The sequence below is a fragment of the Azolla caroliniana genome, unplaced genomic scaffold (genome assembly GCF_043228905.1).
Source record: "Azolla caroliniana isolate FFs.n. ecotype wild unplaced genomic scaffold, voAzoCaro1.0.p SCAF_18, whole genome shotgun sequence".
NCBI classification, from domain to species: domain Eukaryota; kingdom Viridiplantae; phylum Streptophyta; class Polypodiopsida; order Salviniales; family Salviniaceae; genus Azolla; species Azolla caroliniana.
In genome coordinates, this window is record NW_028230453.1 from 2,428,437 (window position 1) to 2,444,224 (window position 15,788).

Consider the following 15,788-nt stretch of genomic DNA (forward strand, 5'->3'; position numbering starts at 1 on the left):
TATTTACCCACATGCACACACATGTACATGTGTTCATACACTGTACACATACAACCATACTTACATTCACACTTACTCTTGTGCACACTCACCCATCGTCATACCTCTCATATGGATAATATTAGTATATAACACAAGTCGGTTTCTCCAATGTCTTCAATAGAAGTGGCAATCTAAAGTCTTTCTTCAACAATGCTCTCAACTCATCAAGTTTGATGACCACCAAAGTTTGTGTTATTCCCTTCACTATCTCCCAACAAACCAAGGGTTTTGAAAATAGAATTGGTAGGGTGAAGGTTAGTTTAGGAAATATTCAGCTTAAGGTGATTTGAGTCACTTATGTAAAGGCAATGTAGAGTTCATCGAAACACCGACGGACTGTATGTTCGTTTCCACTAAGTTTGAAATGGAAAGGGTTCATAATAAACGGGGCAAAACTATACAACTTATAGAAATGACAAGTTTGTCCTTTTCTTTTTTGTTAGAATGTGTTGAAAACCATTACTCGTTGAATACTAAATGCAACTAAGGCGCCAATACACTTAGTCATGATTCCTGGCCTAACAAAGAGAACTATTATTAATCATGGTTATCTGAAGAGAAAGAGAATCTTTTTTGCCAATGCTATGTCATCTCTCAAGTGTGATAAGTAAGAAAGTTAGGAGTCCTCAATCGACCCAACATCTAACTTCTATTGTATTGAATGTAACTATTCAAAAAGTTGACTCTAGTGTTAAGGATTGACCTTTGTCAGTGTCTAAAGGCTCCAAGAGGATATTATTTTGCTAAGAACAAGTTGGTATGTGTGAAGGGATAAGTGAATTATAGGCTTGTTTACTTGGATTCCACTTATAGCCATCTCCCTATGTTTACTTATAAGTGATAAGTGTGACGATTGTTGAAGTCCTAAGAATTCAAGAAGATCCATCTCCCTATGTTTATACTATAGAATGCCCAATGTCAAGAGAAAAATTAGTTTCGAATTAGTTTCGACTGTAAGGTAGTTGTCATAAACCTAGTCATGCAAGATTATTTAAAATAGCTTGATTTTAACAACATGAATTTGTTATGCTTTGATGTCATTCTCAACAAGATGTGGAATGCAAGTAAGAAGCCATTGATCAATTTCATGCCATGTGTTTTAGTTTGATCATAAAGGCTAGCATGTAGTTATTCACGTTGTAGCCTACATGTCATAGACCGCACTCATCCATGCAACTAAGCTAGACATGAAGATAGAACGTAAATAAGCTTATTGATGTTCCATTGCTATGGTAGTGGAAAGTCCAAATTAAGTTATTATGTAGTTTACTTCTAGTTTAATCAAGTCTTTACTCCTATTGATGGCAAAGTCCAAATTAAGTTATTATGTAGTTTACTTCTAGTTTAATCAAGTCTTTACTCCTATTGATAACAAACTCTCTGATTAAGCAATTGATCACAATTCTATTCATGAAATTTGCTTTTAAATATGGTTTGAAAGTGGAGATCTTGAGGATATCATCCTTTTAATGGAAAAAGCCTGTTTCTGTATTCTTTTTTTTCCTAGGTACGAGAAAGTTTTTTATTATGAAGAATTAACACCATATAAATTTTGGCAATTCTTTTTTGTGGGCATGGTTTTAATGACAAAGATTGTTTGGATGACAATACGAAATTGAATTTCACCTTGAACAATAAAATGTTGTAAATTTTAAACTTTTAATCTGATCACTACCAAAACCCCGCAAATATCAGTGTTCTTAACAAATGGCAGAATCAATGTCGAAAAACGATATACATTTCAATTGATGCTGTTGTATTACATTGTGATCTTCCTTGATATGTCTTCAATGTCAATGTCAATGTCAATGTTGATGTGATGTGAATGTAAATGTTCAAAGACCTTGAAAAGCCTCAGTTCTCAACTTCTCCAGCACTTCTGAATGGGTTCTAGTTAGTTTCTCCTCTGATTTTTCATCTAAGCCCGATGTTTTGCTCTGCAACTCTAAAGATGCATCTCTGGAAGGACCCAACAAACCTCTATCAAGAGATGGGTCCGAAGATCCACCCCGATTCACAAACCTCTTTATCAATCCTCTTAGAAATGGAGCCATGGTATCAGGTTCATTTTCCAAAAAATACATAATGCCTCCCATGCAGAGGCAAAATAGTGCTACCTGAACATATATTTAGTATATACAATACACACAATATCCACAATTTTAAAATCGAGAAGCTAACATAAGCCGTTAATGTGTACACAGCCTTAAATGAATTTTAAACATACCAAATAAATTGTTAACATAGGGCCCAAAACCCTAACTATTTGACTATTTACCAGAACACCCTTTGGTTTTAAAACTAATTGCCAGGGTATCCTACTTTATTCTGGTTTTGTTTTAAAATTAAGGAGAGGTATTATAAGTAAACAGAAAAATATCCAACTACTTGGGTATATTTTTTAGGTATTTTTCCCTTACACATGAATTTATCTTTTGCTTGTTATATATATAGTATGCAACTTACTTCAGCATGCCTGATTTTTGGTAGAAGATGCCTGTTCACTAATATATACCATAGAGAATCCGCTGCACGAGGAAGTACATACAATGCCAATTCTGTTCTACGGCTTTTCTTCTCCAAGAGAACCGATAATGCTGCTATTGCACCCCCAAACCAGTAAACTAACTTGTGGTCCCTGACGGCAATCTTCCGTTGCAAGCATATATAGCTCTGTTCTCAAGTTTTAAGAGCAAAAAATTAAGAAAGAGGAATGGTCCTTCCTGTCAGACAATGAAGTAAAATTCCAATTCATCATCGACCATAAATACCTGATATATTCCAACGAACGAGGACAAGAAACACGTAGACCGAAAGGCTCCCTTAAAAGCATTCCAAAAGGTATGCAAAGGCGCTTGCATGAACTACAATGTGACAAGAACACTATATCATTAGATAGCACACCATACAATCACAATGAAACATGAAAAAATTGAGTGACATGAGGATGCACAATTGCCCTTACAATATCCAATGTGACCAGTGAAACGGGACAAATACACTTGAGAAGTTTTGCCACAAACAAAGGAAATGATCACATTCAGTCATTTCTACTTTCTAAGAGAACTACAGAAAAACAAAATTCAGAGAAGCATAGGCTAGAACACGTTCAGTAAATTAAGGGAATTGTTGTGATTTGAACACAAGCACATGTATTACTAAATTTATGCCAAATAAAAATAAAAAATTTTAAAATAACTGAATGCTCACCTTTTGTAGATTCAAGACTACAAAAGGCACAAATGTTAACGACATGTAAAGTGGAAATGTTTTTTTGAATGTTGAATGTGTTGCTTTGACAATCTGCTTTGTGCAAAATGCTGTGTCTGGATGTATTGCTGCACAAGGAATAAGCTGACAATGTGGATCCAAATCTATGTCTACACCACCATTTCTGCTCAAAACAAAAGCTGATAAAGCTGCAATATTAATGGGTTCATTTCTACAACTCTCATGAACTGCCTTCAACGCAGGTTTCGCAATTGGACCTGTTCTCACAATGAACTCAAGATATGACTCGGGTAATGTCTCTGGCCGCATAACATAAGCATACATTACCTGCAAAGGATAGCATCTGACTATTTGCATTGATTTTCTAAAGAAAAGGTAAAGTTCAAATCTTTACCTGAGCACAAGCCAAAGAAAATAATAAAGAATCTCCATGCTGCCACTGACTTCCCCAAAAGTGAAACTTCTTCTTTGATTTAGCTGAGTTGTAGATACACTAATAAAGTAAAAAAATGCATTGTGTCACTATAATGATAGTAAGATATGGTATAGGCATGCAAAATATTAATGAGATTTCACCTGACCAAGTCTGGCCAGAAGGTATAGTGCAAAAGTGCGCCTCCTACTAGTATCATTCAAGGCTAGTATGGAAAGACCAGCAACAGAACCCGCAAAGAACCTGTACCCAGGCAACAGATGTCGTTACTTAACAGGGATGATGAAATCATTTTCTTTCATTTGAATCATTGAGATACTCAAAATTCCACATACTCATTGAAAGAAGTTTCTTTTTTCCTCATCCTCCGCAGAGCACACCGCATACCATGGTAACAGCCTGTAAAACCTCCAAATAGTAAGCCAATCCGGCATGCTTCTTCCCTCACAATGAGATCCTTCTCCGACACCAAGAGCTGAAAAAACCAATAGATTCTTCACACAATGTCATTTACCTAAAAAGGACAAAGATACACCTTTGTCAATTCAATCTTGAACAATTTAAATGTGGGTGGCCTCAATATGTTCAAAGCTTTTCAAACTAAGATTTGATACTACAAAATGATATGTTTATGGAGCATTCTGATAACAAACTGGCTCCTCAGTATGTTCAACGCCTCTCTGACCTTGGACGTGCATTGTAAAAACATGCAGATTCAAGACTTGACACAAAATCTGTTTTGCTCATGACAATCACATTTTCCTCCTCCAAGCCTTAAAATCTATCTGAGTGATTGGTTGTCTTGTTGTGCTTAGGATCTCAAAGGAATCCAATACTCCGGTAACATTGAGAATTCCACATGTAAACTGTATAATTGAGCTTTGCTTTGGTGAATGCTAATTCAAATCCTTAAGATTGTTCCATTTGTTGATGCGACCGTAATTTTCTTACACTTTTTTTCCTGATAAGAACTCAGTTATTTCTAAGCCACAATACCATACAACTTTACTTTATTCCCAATAGATCATGGACTAGATTACAAGATTGAATAAATGCCCAGCAAAGAACTACACCTGTTCAACTTTGTGAGTACAAGGGTGGCAATTAGGTAGACAGTATGCTAATAAGAGTGTATCAACATGCTGATAGAAAATGTGCAATGTAAAAGAAGGTACACTAACTTACTACAGTGAACAGTTACATATTTACAGATCACCTAGGAGGGTTGTGAACTTTCAAATACCCCCCAACCATCTCTTTTGTTACATAGGCAGGTCATCCACCTCATAAAGAATTTCCTAGTCTTATGCCAGTGGTGTTCACTACATTGATCAGTCTCCCTAAAGAGCAGACTTTCTAATATGCAAATTCATAGAATGATCTTTTACCAAGCAATCCAATAGTTTGAAACTGTTTCATGAATCATAAATCTAGAATATCCGCACTCTATTGAAGGCATTACGAAAGTCCAGTAATGCAACACTACATCTTCGTGTGATATGCTGTATGACTTAATAAAAATCTTGAGGTCAGCTGACAATATTTTTCACAAGACTTAATTAAGGTGATGGATCCCCTTATAAGCTTGCCTTTCCATGTTATGGTGTCCATGTCTCTGTCAAGCCCATCCAGAAGCATTGAAGACATTTCGAATGGGAAAAGATCTCAAAGTGAGCACAGGAAAAACTAAGTTAACAGTGTGTAACATAACACAAACATGGGTTACTACCCAAACGCATCAATTCCCATTTGATTGGGAGTTAGTAGAGTGTGTAAAATCATCTGTATACCTAAAAATCACTCTCAAGGTTCCATATTTCTCCATGAGAGAGGCAGCAGAGGCATGATCAGTTCATGACATTGCAGACTACCTAGCAAAACAGCATGCTCACATATATTTTCAGGAACTACGGCCCAAGTTATGGCTCTTTATACACTTGTTACCCCAACAATCCTCTACAGGCATAACTGTGGAGACCCACGTTGTACCATAACAGGAACCACTGGCTCAACATGATGGGCCAGAGAGGAACTTGATGATAGCATGCATGACCAGGAGCACGCCATCAATACCACATGAAATTATCAGAGCAGAACTAGGAACTACATTGCGGGTCATTAACAGCGTCTCCCAAGAGACTACCTTTAGTGAAAGAATGATTGATCAATTATTAAACGTAGGTTTTGAAATTTTAATTCTACTAAGACGATATATCTATATTGATATATATGCATAGAGAGAGAGAGACAGTGAAGCATACCTTGAGATCAAGGATCGATTGATAAGACTTGTTTTTCGCAAGTTTGAAAGCTCTTAAAAGCACTCCGATACCAACCCGAACACCATATGCAAGAAGAAAGCTCTGGCAAAAACTCGCAATACAATTCGCAATACAGGAATCGGAATGTGGGCACTTATGATGCCTTCCATAGAAGATAGAACTATACCAAATTTCAAGCTTATTTCCATCGGTTGTTGAGTTGAGCTCTTCTAAAGCATCTCTTAAGCTATTCTCTGCGTCTCTCAGCCTCTTCAAAGCTTCATCTTTCTCCTTTGATGCTAATGCAGCCTTCTGTTGGGCTAGTTTGCTCTGCAATGAGGGGGAAGAAGAAGAAGGCCTCATTGAAGATAGAACCAGAAGATGAGGAGGAGGAGGAAGAAAAAGTGTGTTTTTCCTGTGATGGGTTCATTCGATATGTACTATATTTTGCTTCTAAAACTAGAATGGAAACCCTAAATCTGGGATCCAAAGAAAAGCCATACACGTTATGATCACTCACTAATGCGTCTTCTTTGCTTCTTCTTCTTCTTCTTCGTCTCCTTACTTTGTTCTACCTTTCTTCCGTCTTCTTCGATCTTTCTTCCTTTCTTCTTCTTCTTCTTCTTCTTCTTCTTCTTCTTGAAGATCTGTCTGTGGAAAGGAAGGAAGCAAACAAAAAACAAAAACAAAAAAAAAAGCAGAGTAGAAAAACTCTTCCTGCGCAGAGAGTGAAAGAAAGAACTAGGTCAAATTTTGGGTGCCCGATATAGGCGCTGAAAAGGCCAGGCGGCCATAAGTGAGAAAGAAGAGGAAAAAAGGGGCGGAGGGGACAAAAATATAATATTTGGATATTATCTCTCGATCCTTCTTCTTCTTCTTCTTCTTCTTCTTCTTCTTCGGACCATCATATCCATCTCTTCTTCTTCTTCCTTCTTCTTCACATACAAATGAAACAACACAGATACACACAAAGAAAGACCAAAAAACAAAAATCAACGTCTTTTTACATACATATATATATATATGTACATAATACCCTACCCCTTCTCATGTGATGACCCACAAGTGTCTTTGTACATACATATATGTACATATGCATAGCCATACATGCTTATGCCACACATGCTTATTATGTCAAACATGTTTATGCCACACATGCATAGCCATACATATATATATACACACACATGTACATACATGCATACTTAATAGGCTTACATACATACATATACACACACATGTATATGCATGCATATGCAAGTACACATTGTTGGATGGTTCCGTGTCTTGATGACGACTCCTTACCCCCCCCCCCCCCCCAATTAATGAGAACCTCTCTTATACTCGTCACTTTCATCCAAACATCCTCCACTAGATATTGATTGTACCCCCGAACCCATCTCTAAGCTCCTTGCTTTGAAGTTTTTACCAAATATCCCAAAAGCTACATCCTCTGATAGGATCACATCAGTCTCATAAACTCGATCGTTGCATCCACATTTGTAAACTTATTATATTGGTGAGGAAGAGTTACATGAAGTCCAATGCTAGCATGTCGTACACTGAGAGGAAGCACGGGTTTGTTTGGGAAAAGATGACTAGATATTATGTGGAGTGTGATCGATTTTGACGTTGTCTTCGAAAAAGTGACCTAACGTGAAGTCCTTTCTTGAGAGGAAAGTCAGTGAGAGATGCAAGTTGATGACTGCCAACAATGTCAAGATGAAGCTAACCAAGGGGGTATAAAACCAAACAAACTTTCTTGAGAATAAGTGATGAAGCAAGCTCACGCCTGTGTTGTTCAACATCGATGTAATTTTAAAGCCACTTCCTTGTATGGCATTATTGAGTCCACATAAAAGTAGGGCACTTGGAGTTAGCGTCGGTGCAAAAGTGCATTAAATCTATCTTACTTCCTATGTATCAAAGGCAATCTTTCTCAACACAAGGATTCTATTAGATGTCACTTTAAGCTTGAATAAGGTATAGTCTAGTCTTCATTGCTAAGCATTAGGATAATACTTGATGATCGAGGAGATGGCAAACTTTGACATTGATGGTGGTTAACTCTAGGGTTTGGTCATTGGTGATGGTACACTTCTATGTTTCTTTTCCTTGAATGGGAAGCCAAGTAATAAAACCAAGTCTAATCTTCTAAATCGTAAGTTTGGTTGAACTTGTTGATCTTTCACTCAATTCCACATAGACTATCAGGGGTTTGGCATTAGAATATTCACTTTTTTCTCTTATTGTGTCTCTATTCACTTCCAATGTGAGTGCACATATGTTCAATCTAATGATTTGTTTGTTCATAGGGATTGTTTTCGTTCTTTTTCGAAGTGAAAGATGAGGTTTGTCTTGTTATTACAAAGCCAACTTTTATAGTATGGCATAATCATTTTTTGTCTTTCCATGCTTCTTAAAAATCAAAAGTTCATATTACAAAGCGATGGAGGTAATTTTTTACCTTCTTCTATACTAGAACTTTACACTTCCTTTTTGCATTATCACCTCACGATGTATTGTAAAAAAAAAAACAATTCTTGTTGATTAAAGTTTAGGAAAGGAGGATTTGACATGTGCTAAAGCACGTCATGAAGCCATTGCCATTAAATAAATCATGAAGAAGTGTCAAAATGTGCACAACATGAAAGCATCCCCAGAATATAAATTATGAAGAAATGTCAAAATATGCCCTTGAGTTTTTAAAATCTTCCCATGATGAACCCCTCATATTTATACTCAAAATAACACATACAATTAATTGACCTGGCCTGATGATGAGTATTTGGCAAAACAATGAAAACCTAGGGTCATGGAGTAGATAAAAGTACAACTTGTGGTTACATAAATGTTCTTCCCTACATATGATTGGTTATGGATTCACAAGTTTACCTTGCAATTGTTTTACAATTTACAAGATTGCATATACATCAAATAAATCTATTAAAACATTGCAATTTCGTTGTATATCATGCATAATAATGGTTTTCGCTTCCATTTAATCCGAAAGACATTATCTCATTGGAGTAAATAAAAACATTGCAATCTTGTTGTATATCATGCATAGTAATAGTTTTATCCAATGAGAAAGTGCCTGGGTATGGGCAGTTTAGAACCTAGAGGTAATAACAAACATATTAAGTAATACTCACCTTGTTATGGATTCAAAAGCGAGAGATTAATTAATAATGACAACACATTGGTGTGTATTAATTAATGAGAAATTAACAGCTTCGTCATGCATGCATGGAGAGTGGACAATGACAAAGAAATCTAGAATGGTTGTGAAGAAGAAGAGTTTTTTAGCCAAACCTTGATTATGAATGAGAGAACAAGTATGGAAAGAATGAAAATAATGGAAGAGCAAAGGAAGGGACAAAAGATTTGACAGCTGTGGGATTTGAACCCACGCCCTTTCGGATTGGAGCCTAAATCCAACGCCTTAGACCACTCGGCCAAACTGTCAGATTACATATGTTTCGCAAATATTTTTATATGAATTATATTACTATTCACTCACACACATTTTTTTATCAAATACGTTTTAATAAATTGTAATCTTATTCATCTACAAACTATCACATTAGATATTTTATATACTTTTAAATTAATTGTATTCTTATTCACCCACAAACTATCACATTAGATATTTGTCCAAGACTTTAAAAATAAATTGTATTACTATCAATTGTATTCACTACATCAATACCTACAAAATATTTATGGTAGAGATGGATAGTTCTTGTTGGTGCCATCTCAATTATATATCTCGATGGATTTCTATGGAAGTGGAAATCCAAAGCATTGGAAGGATGAGAAACTTCATGGTTTCCCCATTGTCTTATGTCTCAACTTGAATGACATGAGCCACATTAGTATATTATCGCTTCATCGCTTTCCCATGCCACCAAATACCTAAAATGTTGCTCCCCATTAGTAATCTCAACTAATACAACAATTTCATGAAACATGGCACAAAATTTAACTAGAATTCATCACGCCTTGATCTCTCTCAAAAGAACACCATGTACTCAATCTTGTAAGATGAAGCAATAGGACGGTTTAATACCTATAAAATAAATCACAACCAAAAGAAGCGTGCCCTATATTGCTTTGTCTTCTTCGTGAACTAATTATATGCTAACAGCATGGCATTCTCTCGCTCTCAGCTATTGTCATTGATTCACTTCACAATAATTCAAAGGTGCATCATTTCAGGATAATGCAACCAAGTTGAGACAAAAAATGAATTTGAGCATTTGAATCAAGACCATTGTGTCAACTAATAATAGTAAACAATTGACAAGATTAATAAAAAGGTAAGCTTAGGTCTGTGTTCACTTTACAATAATTCAAAGGTGCATCATTTCAGGATAATGCAACGAAGTTGAGACACAAAAAATGAATTTGAGCATTTGAACCAAGACCATTGTGTCAACTAATAATAGCAAACAATTGACAAGGAACAATAAAAAGGAAAGCTTTGTATATACATGTCTCAAAATTATATGAGTTTGCACATACGGTGGATTGATCAAAACAAAAGTTAGAAGTGTATATATATACATTATATCTCAGGTTGGCCCTTTATAAGGTGGATCGATCCAAATAACGATAAAAAGGAAAGTTTTAAGAGTGTCTACATACATCATATATCAAGATTATATGAGTTAGCGCTTTATATGGTGGATTTCTGACAAAAAGATAAGGTTATGCCTTGAGCCACAGTCGAAGATAAGGTTAGAAAGTTAGATAATGAGGTTAATTACAAACAGATGATGTTTGTTTCGAGAGTATAAATCATCAAATGCTCTTACCCTCAGCACGACTTCTATCTAGCCAATTAGTTTTCGAGCTCCACTCTTTGCTTTCTTCTTCACATTGCAAAATATGTCATCACCATCATCTTCATCTTCATCAAACTTTCTCTTCCCTTTCTGTTTCTTTGCACTAGCATCATCTAGCACACTGAATATATTGACTGTTCTCTTTGCTTCCTGACCGTCCAGCCCATTATCTTCATCTTCCATCTCATCTTTTGGCCTCCAAATAAAGAGAGACCTACAAACAGTGAGATTTTATTTCTTTGTTTCTAGTAAAATAACTTTAAAGTATATCATGCTATGTGTGAAAACCCACAAATGAATGTTAGTCTACAAGGTGGAGTGCATAGTGAAAATTCAAAGAAAATGAGCTCTTAGGTTTGGGTTGATTTTAAATAACAGGGGAAAGGTCCAAATACACCTGAATTTCTCTTCATTTCCCCAAAGCCCACACCATCCATCCCCTTCTCAATGCAATTGTAAGTGCTGTTTTGGTTGAGCAAAATTGTATGGTCAATTCATTCTCTCACAGGTGTTGCATAGGGGATTTGGGGAAAATAATGAAAAACTTAGGTGCATTAGGGGGAAAGATAGAAAAACTTGAGTATATGTTTCAGCATATCCTTTACCCCGCAACCCCCCCCCCCAAAAAAAAACAATTATCCAGATAAGACCCACAATCAAGAATTTTCACATAAAGATTCAATGCTTGTCTCATTACCTTGAACTCCCAGATGCAAGCACATCCAACCGTGGGTGGAACTTATTTACAGGCGTTATTGTCGTTATATTCTTATCAAAAACCTCAGCTACAAGTTGCCCATTGCTTACATCAATGAAATCGATTGGGTGCAAAGCAACACCATCAAAGTCATCGCTTATATAGCGACCAATAACAGCCAAGTTCTCAGCCAAGTCCTATACGCAACAAAAATTCATTCAACGTAGAAGACGTTTGTTAAGAATGAATCATTAAAGGAACTAAAATAATGTAGCAAGGACTTCCATTTAAAAAAATTTGTTTTATGTTTCTATATAATACCTTAGGATCCCATTCTGCTCGGAACCCAGTGAGGTATCGATTGAAATCATGACTATGCACAATTTCTCTGCTAGGCTCAGCCAAGTTACTAAAAATGCAATCATAGATTCGTAACCGATTATCCTGACAGGTGGTTAGAATCTTGTTTCCAGTTATGGGTGAGAAATATGCAGAATTTACCACTCTAGGATGAGGAAGTTCAGCAAGATTATGTTTAGAATCCAGATAGCGTAAGTCCCAAATCCGTGCCTGATTATATGGAAAAAAAGATACATATATACATGAAAAACATATCACGTTCATCTGTTCAGAAATAATCCACCCTGACACGTCTAAAAGAAGACAAATACATACATACAAACACACACACATACATATCTATGTGTTTATGATGTATACGTATGGAATACATGAAACATTTGCACTTGCCTATAAATGCCAGTTAGCTCAATAAATAGAACTAGATAGCTCACCATATGGTCATTACCACAGCTAATGAAAACGTCTGAGTCCACTGGATTACAATGCAAGCCAACCACCTTTGATCCCTTCTTGTGTATCAGCAATGGCTTTCCAATCTGTCTATTTTCGTTAACATCAATCCTGGTAGTATAAAATAGATGCCTTTTAATCACATTGTTACATTAAACTTACAATCTAGCACAATTTGTCTATGGCCTTACTTACTGATATAGGTAGCCAAAATTATCACTTGAAAGAACAACATTCCTAGTTGGATTTACATCCATTCCATACATCATTCTCCAACTTGATGGGCCCTGGAGAAGTGCGAGCATTCCTCAGTATAATGTAGTCTTTATCTCCTTATCATAAAACTCTACCCTAAACTAATGCATAGGATGATTAGAATGGTAAGTATGATAGGCATCCTGGCCCCTTCCACAAATCGCAAACCACTTACGTTCCATCCATCCGGATTTAGATCAACTGCTTTTGTAGGCATCCCGATCTCCAGATCAGTGCAGTTTAACGTGCCGTCAGATCCTGAAGAATATATCATATCACAACTTGCAGGATGAAACCTGTAAAATCATAACATGAAGTCATGTATAGTGTCTAGACAAGAACAGAAAATCAAACAACAGAGACAATATGAGGTACCTTATACTATTTACAATACATGTGTGTATTGAGCTAAACACAGTCTTCTCATAAACTTTCTCGAAGTTCCAAATAGCAATTTGACCTTTCTGGGAGATATCACATATCAAACAATGACAAAACATAGGAAGGAACCAAAAACATGCTGTGTGTAAGAAAATGCATAACTTCAAAGTTAAAATCACCTTATCTCCAGATATCAATATATTGTCTTTGTTTGGGTGAAACTCCAAATATGTTACACGTCGACTATGTAGTTTGATGATGGCACAGTCAACACGATTTGGGATAACTGGGGGTACTACCATCTGCAAAACAAAACATTATAAAAAGCTCTAAAACAAGAGTGCCATCACATAGAGTAAAATAGAGTATTTTGCTTCATCAAAAACGTGTCAAAAACCAAGCAAATTTCATTACATGTCCTTAACGTGTAGACTATTCATATCAATAAAATAATTCATATCCTCAAGCATAATAACTCTTGCAAATGCATGAATGAATGTTAAGAATAAACATACACAAAAAACAAAGCAATGTACTTACTAGATACCTTATATGCATCCTAATTCTTTCTTCGAGATATGTCTTGTTATATGTCCTATTTTTTTTTCTTCTAGACATTCTATATTACACATCTTACATTCTTATTATAGTTTTAAAAAAATGGAACCTTAGGAAGATGGCTGCGTAACTGTCTCTCGTAGACAAATTCAACAACACCCCCACACTGTTTCTTTGGTGCTGGTACTACGCCATATTCAGTTGCAACTCGGTGAGGACATGTTGCGGTTGTATGACCTTTGCCAGAAATGATGTGATATGAGTTACAAATAAATACTTGGTTTTTCAAGTATCCAAAAATGGTTTGAAGGACTTAACTATGAACATAAGATGTACCCACCAGGTTGTTTGCAAAGAAAGCATGGTTTGTTTGGACAATCAACATAAATGGAACCCATAAAACCAGCTTGATGGTCCTTTCCCTTGCAGACCTGTTCACACAGAAAGAATATAAGCCAAAAACATGGCATCTAGTGGTTGAAGGCTGATGCCACATACCATTCCAAGAAGCCCTCTGACATGAGAAAGGAATGTCCATGCAGTCCATCATGATCATTCATCAAATATATGAACTAAACCATAGTTATTCATAAATTGCATAAATTAAATCATAGTCGTTGATAGGTGTTATGACTAAATCACAATCATTCATCACATACATGAATTAAATCATAGTCATTCATCAAGTATGTGTAGTACATGGAGGAAAATAAAAGACCCAAGAGGCATATTTTTAGAATATCTCCTCGACAATTACCCAAAATACATATATTCATAGGAACTTTTTAACAGCATTTGCTATTCCCTGTAATGTATACATTTTTTCACGAGGAGTGTTTAGACATGTGTGGGAATGAAAATAACCCACTTTCCTTCATGTTTTATTGTTTTGCTCGGCCCCCCGAAAAAAAGAAAAGCACAGAAAGAGAGAGATAGAAATGCTCAGTTATTTAAAATAGGAAAACTCGTAGAGTGGAAGAATCCATATGGTTTGAGAGAGGCGGAGATAAACCTTGCAGAGCTTAGCGGATTTCAGACTAATCTTGATTGGCTGTCTTACATTCCTTTTATTGCTTTTGGCGGAAACAGAGTGTGCATTAGCCTCTGTTTCTTCTTCTTCGTCATCATCACCATCTTCTTCTTCCTCCTCTTCTTTCTCTGCTTCCGCTTCTTCTTCTTCTTCTTCTTCTTCTTCTTCCATCTCTTCATCTGAGCTTTCATCAGATTCACTTACTGTGTGAATAACAACCTTCCTTACAGTTCTACGAGGTCTACCCGCCATAGCCACGCACCACCTCTGCTCCCCCCCTTCTCTGCGCCTCAATTCGCCCTGAGCCGCCATAGCAGCTCAAAAATCAAACTTCTATACTCGAATGCATCAATGCCAACATTCTTTTTCATACGAATGTAAACGAATGCGAATGTTATCAAAACATTCTTACTTTTTTAACTTTCTTACCTTAACAACATTTTTTTACCTTTATGATAAAAAATTAATGAATACAAAAGTATGCTATTTACCATACTTCGAGGGTGTTTGCCATCCTCGAACGATTGAAACATTCTCGAATGCGAATGTACGTATGGTTCATACTAAATCAAAATATTAAAACGACGTGGCGCCGGGCGAGCCGTCCGATCGCCTGGGGGAGGCTGTAGGCGTGGCATTCATCCGTTAGGCCACGTCAGCACCCCTTCGCCAATGGGAGGCGCGCACGTGCGTATGATATGATTGTCTCTTAATTCACGTCGTGTTTTCTTGAAGGAATTACAACCATTCCTTTTGAGACTTGTTTCTTCTCAAAATTAGCTTCATTCTCATCTCCCATGTTCTTGTAATTGTGGTCTACTGTCTATGAATCATTTTCTTTTCGTCCGGTCTTTAATATGTTTGCTATATTGCTGGGGTTTCCCGTGAATTCTAATTCGCTTTGTTGGTCAATTTGACTTTATCGATCTAAGGCGATGTATATTCGATTGTATGTCCATAGGGCCCGTTGTGTACATTATTAACTAATCCAGAAACAATGGGCCGATTAGCACGAGCGTAAGCTCTCGCCAACTCTTATTGCACCATAATCAATTCTTCGTGTGTCTCTTGCGTAATTCATAGTCACTCCACACATTATGCGATATGTTTCTTCTTGCAATGAAGTTATATTGGGTTGGTGTGTGTCAACTTTGTCGAATATTTTTGTAATCTATTTTGCCAAGTCCTTTGTATATATCTTATATAAATACACCTTCAAATAAAGAGGTCTCCGTTT

The 15,788-nt window shown here is 36.4% G+C and overlaps 2 protein-coding genes and 1 non-coding gene across 5 annotated transcripts; all 3 read right to left on the reverse strand.

Annotated features, from left to right (window-relative positions):
- Nucleotides 1-1,762: 1,762 nt before the first annotated feature.
- On the reverse strand, nt 1,763-6,432 carry LOC147852050 (Mitochondrial import inner membrane translocase subunit Tim17/Tim22/Tim23 family protein). The gene is made up of 8 exons (XM_087334187.1): nt 5,968-6,432; nt 4,042-4,181; nt 3,850-3,949; nt 3,668-3,766; nt 3,253-3,600; nt 2,814-2,906; nt 2,509-2,715; nt 1,763-2,159 (listed from the first exon to the last, which is right to left on the reverse strand). The coding sequence occupies exons 1-8, from the start codon at nt 6,328-6,330 to the stop codon at nt 1,878-1,880; spliced, it is 1,632 nt and encodes a 543-aa protein (XP_087190313.1). The 5' UTR covers nt 6,331-6,432; the 3' UTR covers nt 1,763-1,877.
- A 2,923-nt stretch (nt 6,433-9,355) lies between these two features.
- TRNAL-UAG (transfer RNA leucine (anticodon UAG)) lies at nt 9,356-9,435 on the reverse strand. The gene has a single exon. It is a non-coding gene; the product is annotated as a tRNA-Leu (tRNA).
- A 1,029-nt stretch (nt 9,436-10,464) lies between these two features.
- On the reverse strand, nt 10,465-14,836 carry DDB2 (damaged DNA binding 2). Of its 3 annotated transcripts, none has more exons than XM_087334271.1 (11): nt 14,534-14,836; nt 13,862-13,952; nt 13,631-13,758; nt 13,143-13,265; nt 12,958-13,046; nt 12,758-12,878; nt 12,523-12,614; nt 12,309-12,438; nt 11,836-12,084; nt 11,515-11,711; nt 10,465-11,031 (listed from the first exon to the last, which is right to left on the reverse strand). In XM_087334271.1, the coding sequence occupies exons 1-11, from the start codon at nt 14,801-14,803 to the stop codon at nt 10,806-10,808; spliced, it is 1,716 nt and encodes a 571-aa protein (XP_087190397.1). In that variant the 5' UTR covers nt 14,804-14,836; the 3' UTR covers nt 10,465-10,805. The 3 variants fall into 3 exon arrangements, with proteins under 3 accessions (XP_087190397.1, XP_087190400.1, XP_087190398.1); XM_087334274.1 differs by having other exon boundaries at nt 13,840-13,952; nt 14,534-14,672; XM_087334272.1 differs by lacking the exon at nt 14,534-14,836 and having other exon boundaries at nt 13,840-14,499.
- Nucleotides 14,837-15,788: the final 952 nt, after the last annotated feature.

Excerpts from the sequence above, each read along its gene's own strand:
- LOC147852050 (XM_087334187.1), bottom strand. The coding sequence starts at position 6,330 with ATGAGGCCTTCTTCTTCTTCCCCCTCATTGCAGAGCAAACTAGCCCAA. Across the intron at positions 3,950-4,041 it reads AAAGAAACTTCTTTCAATGA|GTTCTTTGCGGGTTCTGTTG; the intron begins GTATGTGGAATT and ends GCCTGGGTACAG. Across the intron at positions 3,601-3,667 it reads TTTCTTTGGCTTGTGCTCAG|GTAATGTATGCTTATGTTAT; the intron begins GTAAAGATTTGA and ends TATCCTTTGCAG.
- DDB2 (XM_087334271.1), bottom strand. The coding sequence starts at position 14,803 with ATGGCGGGTAGACCTCGTAGAACTGTAAGGAAGGTTGTTATTCACACA. Across the intron at positions 12,439-12,522 it reads AATTTTGGCTACCTATATCA|GATTGATGTTAACGAAAATA; the intron begins GTAAGTAAGGCC and ends TTATACTACCAG. Across the intron at positions 11,712-11,835 it reads GAGCAGAATGGGATCCTAAG|GACTTGGCTGAGAACTTGGC; the intron begins GTATTATATAGA and ends TGTTGCGTATAG.